General features: G+C 34.9%; 2 protein-coding genes across 6 annotated transcripts in view; one reads left to right on the top strand and one right to left on the bottom strand.

The window, feature by feature from the left end:
- The window catches only part of LOC106461857 (MAP3K12-binding inhibitory protein 1-like), a 34,480-nt gene extending 29,695 nt beyond the window's left edge, over nucleotides 1–4,785 (bottom strand). For 2 of the 5 annotated variants that reach the window (XM_013921718.2, XM_022388931.1), the window contains exon 1: nucleotides 4,649–4,772. In XM_013921718.2, the coding sequence (XP_013777172.1) occupies nucleotides 4,649–4,702 (54 nt within the window). In that variant the 5' untranslated portion in view covers nucleotides 4,703–4,772. Of the gene's footprint in view, nucleotides 1–2,167; nucleotides 2,260–4,293; nucleotides 4,558–4,648 lie in introns of those variants that run through there. The other 3 variants (XM_022388933.1, XM_022388932.1, XM_022388936.1) reach the window with 3 other exon arrangements.
- LOC106461859 (hypoxia-inducible factor 1-alpha-like) overlaps nucleotides 1–6,751 on the top strand; it is a 99,011-nt gene that overhangs the window by 1,855 nt on the left and 90,405 nt on the right. The gene's annotated exons all lie outside the window — the stretch shown is intronic.

Genomic DNA, 6,751 nt, shown 5'->3' with positions numbered 1-6,751 from the left:
CCCCCCCTTCCCCCCATGATTCTAAATACTTCTCTTTGAGGACAGAGTTTACTCTGACGTGAACTTCAAAAGTACTTATCAGTGTGATGAAGATGATGGTCACAGCAACATATCATTTCACCTGAGAGATATTCAGTGGTATTCACTATCAACAGCAACAATTACCATGAATGACCATTTGAAAAATATGCATAACATAAAGAGCACTTCTAGCATGCTTCAGTTTAATGTAAGTAGATCAAGGCCTAAAGTTTATTGGTTTCATATGTTAATTTTGTTTGCCTACATTGTTGATGGTAGAGATTGTAGATCTTAGTAGGCCTATTCCCTTAATCTAGTTCTGTAAAGTTTTTACTATGTCTATATAGTCTATATAAATCTACTAGGCCTAGCTGCAGCGCACATAGGTCTAACTCTTTGGGTAGATATAAACACGTATCAGGCTAACTATAACACATTTGCCATATACTTAACAAAACTTTAGCTAGGGTTTAACATCAGGTGTGAATAATAAATAAACTACTGATAATGGATATGTAGATCTACAAATGATATTTATATGTTTGAATGCTTGTATCTTGTTTAATGTATCTTGTATCAGTGCAATGTGTTTTTTAATATTCTTTAGGTTTTAATTTGTTGTTTTCAATACATGTATGATAAGTTATCTTGTAGTAAATCACTTTCTAAGTTAGTAGTACCTTACTAATATGTAAGATTACACACATTTGTAAACAATCACATAAAAATGATTAAACCTACTATACATATTCACATTGCAGTGTGACCCATGCAGCCTGCCTAAAAGATAAAAACATAATTTATGATAAAAAAAAATTATGTAATTTTTACTTGGGGTTATTTTACTTTTTTTATGTGATTTCTTTTAGCAACCCACAATTGTTGGCTTCTTTATATCTAGGCCTAGATTTGCTCCAGCAAGAACCACAGAAGAGCAATTTGAGGATTTCTTGATTTGATTTGCTGTTGACATGAACTCATTCATGATAAGTGAAAATTCAGTTATTTCTTTGCAAAGAATTTCCCATCATTGCAGCTTCCTTCTGAAAGTGTCCTTAGGAAAAATACACTTGACAAGGTATACCATAATGTAAAAATTGGCTGTCATTCAAGAAACAGAACAACTAAAATATTGTTCTTTGATGTGACAAATTACTTGGTACACATTATTTAGGTCCATGTGTTTGTTATATTAACAGTGATTGGTGCCCTCATGTTGTTCCATTGTCAGTAAAACCATCTCCTCAAGATTCTGAATCATGGCCAACCATTTGAGATCAGAACTGGCAGAATTTTTCACCAACATTGGGAACAAGTACTTTTATGCCACTCATCATGGGGCAGTAGCAGTAAAGACAAGTAGAATTATGAAGTTCCAATGGAACCATTGGAATGCACATGCATTGAATATGCTGCTTATAACTGATGGCATGTCCAAAGTATCTGACCGAAAGGAACCTTTGAAAAAGTGCAAGGAGGTTTTCATACTCTTCATTATAAGGGACATTTAATGCAGGAAGAAGTTCAGAACCAAAATTATCATGTAGTGCTTGTTCAACTTTCAGAATAAGCAAAGGAGAGAGAAGGTGAAAGTTGGATGAAGATGAATGTGTAAGGGAAGCTCTGAATCTTGATGCTGATTTTTCATTGGAGGTGAAAGAGCCTGTTGAGCAAAAACCTACTGAAGACCACCAACCAGAAATACCACAAATTACAAAACGACTCACTCACAGAAGGAAATACAAACTTGCTGGAACATGTAATGTTTCAAAGTATACTACATCTGAAGAGGGAAATGAACTGTGTTCTGAAACAAATCAGGTCTGCAAATTCCTGATTCTCTACCTTTGAACTGGAACAATGACATAATTATGCAAATTTCCAAAACATTTTCAATAGTTTAGTGACTTCATGAGTAATGAAGCTGTCACATTGTCATACATTACACTCATAAGATCAGGCATTAAAAATGCTTGTGGATCCAGGTGACGATAAGGGCACTAAAGCTCTGAAACAAAATATTTTTCATAGGCTTAACAACCACTTCCCCTGGAGTAATCAAGTGAAACTGATGTGTTACCAGTTCCCTAAAAGAGAAAACCTACAGAATAACTAAGGTAATTAAGAAAATGGAGAAGCAAATAACCATTCCTCCATCTGAAGAGCATCAGCCCACAGCTGGAAATTGCATCAATGATGGCTTCATATAGCAGTTCTGATAGCTTCCAGTCTCATGCCCTAAGAAGAAAAGGAAAATTATTAGCAAGGTGAACAGCTCAAGCAGTCACAAACCAAGATGATGAAAGAGACACACAACTCACATTTGAAATACAGTCTTACTTGACTAATACTCCTTCTCCAGAAGAACAAGGAGAGCTAGCAGCAACTGCAAGTAATGAATTGCTACATTTTTTTCCAGTAGAGTAAGCTAAAAACCTTGTCACGGAATGCATCTATAGTGCCATGTTTTCCAGAAACTGTTTCACAGTTAATGGCAGGAGATTATCCATGTCTCCAAGAAATTTAAACAAACTTGTTTTTCATTCATTACAAACTATTTTCTAAAATATAAAGGAAAAACTTATTTTAAGGAAACCATCATAATTTTTATGTATAATTGAGAACTTTTATCAGTTTAATATTAGGGTATTCAAATTATTTTTATTACATTCAAAATGAAATAAAAATCTGATGCTATTAAGTACTTGATGAAGCTGTTCATGCATGAATTTTATCTAATGCATCCTTATAGTTCCTGAAACTTATTGCTAGCTTCATTTACAGAGTCACATATTGCAGAGATAGAAACATCCTTCTTTCGTACAGGAATGTATATCTTTACCATGCAATAATTAACCAGTTCCCACTTCTTAATGGAGCTGTCAAATTATATGCCTATTTTAATATTATAATCTATATTTCTTCATTAATACTCCCATCTCCTGTCCACTACTGGCTACCTTTTATTTCTGATGAATAGAAACCAACTATCTTGTGGCATATCCTGATCAACAAGCACAGGGTAACAAATAAGTTGAAAAAGTCACTTAAAAAATTTCACTCAGCTGGAGTTGTAAAAATTCAACAAACTGAATAAGTTGAAATTTAGTGCAGTCAGTCAGAAATATATTTGTGATTGATTCTAGGGCCTAGTACATGTTCTTCGACCTGCTTTATTCATTCATTTTAATAATTATTTATTTCTATATTAAGGGTCAAACAATCAAAGTACAGTTTGGTAACAAGAAAATTTGGACTCAGCACATTCAGGTTATGTTAAAAACAATTGTTACTGAGCTTGAATAAAAAATGCTGTTGTAATACATAAGTAATAAATGTGGGGTTCATTCTGATTTGTAATTCAGAGGGTCAAAGAGTTCAAATACAGCTTGTTAGCATCAATTTACCCAAACAGTCTAAGAAAGACTTGTACCCAACCTTTAACAAAAAATGCCTCCCAAGCTATCTTTTCTGAAAATCCAATTAGTCTATTTGGAACAATTTCCACACACAAGTTACCAACTTCTGTGAATGGAATTTCCCTGGGAATGTATACTAATACTTTGTGACTAGCATGAAAATCAAAAAATATACAGAGTGCATTTTATGCTTACTTTACCTCTTCAAATGAAAGACCACACTGAATTAACTGTAAAGGCCATTTACTGTTATTCTACTTCCTTTAATAGGCCAAATAAAAGACCTGTCCTTGTCTTTTAATTAACAAATTTTTATATTTCCCATAAAATGTTTCCAGTGGAGCTATCAGTGATTACAAAACCACTATGTATCATACTTTAATACTTTTTGTTATATGATGTGTTTTTATGGTTATTTTTTTAAACAATGCTTCACGATTTCCTGCTTAATTACTATCCTTTTGTCTTGATTAAGACAACTGAAAAGGTAAGAAACCTAGATTTTGAAAATGCTATATCTCTGGTCCTAAAATGAAAAATAAAAGAGAGGGAGATTATCAAAATTCCAACTCTTGTGAATTCTATTTTATCTGCACTAAATAATTGGTTTGGTTTCAACTGAATTTTTTTTTTTTGGTTTAACGGATGAGTTGGCCTCGATGAGTTGATCTTGAAGTTGATGGACAACAGGCCCTTTGTTGTCCTCAAATGTTATGTCGAGCTTCAAGTTCAAAGTTTCTGTTCTGTATAGTTTCGAACAACTCTGAATTATAGTCTACTAATAGAAATATTTATACTTATAGTTATAATCTTTCACCATATAGTGTCTAGCTGACTTTTTTAAGTTAAGTACCCATGGTTCCTAGTACCATCGACATCAACAACAACAGTGGCTCATTAAATTTCAACAATGTTCGTGTAGTGCTTTTTATGTTAACGAAGCTACAATCAGGGGCGTCACTAGGTGCTAAAAATATTCGGGGTTCGGGAACACAGACGCGGGAATTTTCGGCGATTCAGTATGATATCGATCATGGTTTTCTATTCTGCTTTTTCAAGAGAACAACTGTGGATTCGGGGCACTGTCATAATGATAATGTCAAATATATCTGGGTACGAGCCCCATGTACCAGTGCCTAGCGACGACTCTGGCCACAAGTCAAAAAATAATTTTATATAATTCAACAAAAATAAAAGCACAAACTTACAATGCTAAGTAATAAACAAAAGGAATCAAACACGCCTCTTAACAGCTCCACCATTGTTTACACGTTCAGATTATTTTGGCTTTCCTGACAGTGGTACTACAATTAGTAATACTTGTAGCCTAGCAATAGCATTAGTACTTACGTCACTGAGACGTAAAAATACGGGGGTAGTATATATAATTTCCTTCGTGTACTTTAAATGAAATATTTTAACAAATTATGAAAAACATATTTACATAAAGTCAATATACGCGCATATGTAGCGATCTCATAGTGATAAATTTCATTACTTTTCAAATGTCCAAAAGGATAGGTTTCCTCTTGTTTCAACTAAATGAATATTAATATAAATGTTGCGGAGAAGTAATAATGCATGTATTTAATGTCGATGAAGCATTGATTTTATAAGTTTCGTACTAGTCGTCCCTAATCTTCAGCTGACAGACTAGAGGAAAGGCAGCTAGTAAACAGTATCAGTCGCCAACTCATGGACCATTCTTGTCTGATCGAATAATGGGAACTTACAGTTACCCTTATAACACACCCACCGCCCCGAATTTTTTGTTTTTTTTTCCGTAACGGAACGCGAACTTTAGACCCGCAGTTCCATAATCCAGCAAGTTAACCACGTGTCACGCTCGGCCTAATTAGGAACGGCTTTGCGCTTTTATGTAGCTTTGCAGAAAAAGTTTGAAACAAACCAACAAACAACATATTATCGTTTAATATTATTGCATGTTGTCAATAACAAATTAAAAGTCTCCCGGTAGGACAGCGGTAAGTCTTCGGATTTACAATGCTAAAATCAGGGGCTCGATTCCCCTCGATGGACACAACAGATAGCCTGATGTGGCTTTGCTATTAGAAAACATAAACAAACCAAAGTGTGTTAATCACTAGGTTCCAGCACGGCCTGGTGGTTAGGGCACTAGACTCGCAACCTGCGGGTTCGAAACTCGTCATCGAACATGCTCGCTCGTTATAATGTGTGGGTCAGTCCCACTTTTCGTTCATAAAAAGTACCCCAAGAGTTGACGTTGAGTAGTGTTGACTACTAGGCCTTCCCTCACCTTAGTTTACCACTTCAAAAATAGGGACTAGTAATGAAGATATCCCCTTTGCGTAAAATTCAACAAACAAGTAAAGTTTCTGCATGTAGTTGTGACATTCTCGTTGACAGATAAATAAAAGTCGTAAGCATGTATTCACACTTAAGGGCTACATGCTTCAGCTTTGTTCTTAAGTCTCAAGCTAGTATGCAAGTGTTTCTGTATGAACTTCTTGGAAGGTAGTCTACCAAAACTGCCAATATAAGTATTTCACAGGAGCTTTCGGCTTTTCTACTGGACATCAGTGACCTTAATAACACAGTAGTATGTTAGGTTATATTAGTAAAATATGTGACACATGTTAAGTGAATCTTTTTTAGATAGGGGACGTTAGCACGCAATATTTTCTAAAGGCTTTTCCGGTATGAAAAATATATACAAGACTGGTATTATAATATTTCTCAATCTCAAAACGTTTGCAAGGTCGCCGAGAGCAGTATCCTTAATGTAGGTGATCGTATTGTTCCGTATCTGCTCGTTTGTCAAATTCCGGTATAAATTCTTTCCTAGGAATTTCAACGATACAAATTCGTTATTATATTACGACATCGAGGTCACGTGACTAGTATCACGCCACGTCTTTCTCGAACATTCACGTCTTTTCCTTAAATCTCGTGATTCTTCTAGATATAGTGTAGTCTTGTATATATAACACCGGCCACGAAGCGACGGGGGAATGAGTAATTGAACTGCAGTCAGGGAATGTGTAATTGAACGGAGTATTGTTGAAGTCGAGCTCGTGAGACGTGAGTTATAGCGTTTGTTATAGAGCGACTGTTGAAATTAAGTGTATCGTAAAGTTGTATTCGGAAAGAATAAACCAGTTTTATATAAGAAAGGACTTGTGTCGCTAAAGTTTCGTCGGAACGAAGTTACGGAAAATTAACTAACGAACGGAGATGTAACAAATAATTAAAACTAGTTTATTATTTCTTGATACAACTTTTTAGTGCACAGAATTTCCACAGTCACTTTAAACTTAACAACCTTTATT

This window comes from Limulus polyphemus, unplaced genomic scaffold, assembly GCF_000517525.1.
Source record: "Limulus polyphemus unplaced genomic scaffold, Limulus_polyphemus-2.1.2 Scaffold1046, whole genome shotgun sequence".
NCBI classification, from domain to species: domain Eukaryota; kingdom Metazoa; phylum Arthropoda; class Merostomata; order Xiphosura; family Limulidae; genus Limulus; species Limulus polyphemus.
The sequence above is the reverse complement of the archived record's forward strand: the minus strand, read 5'-3'. Positions and strand labels throughout refer to the sequence as shown.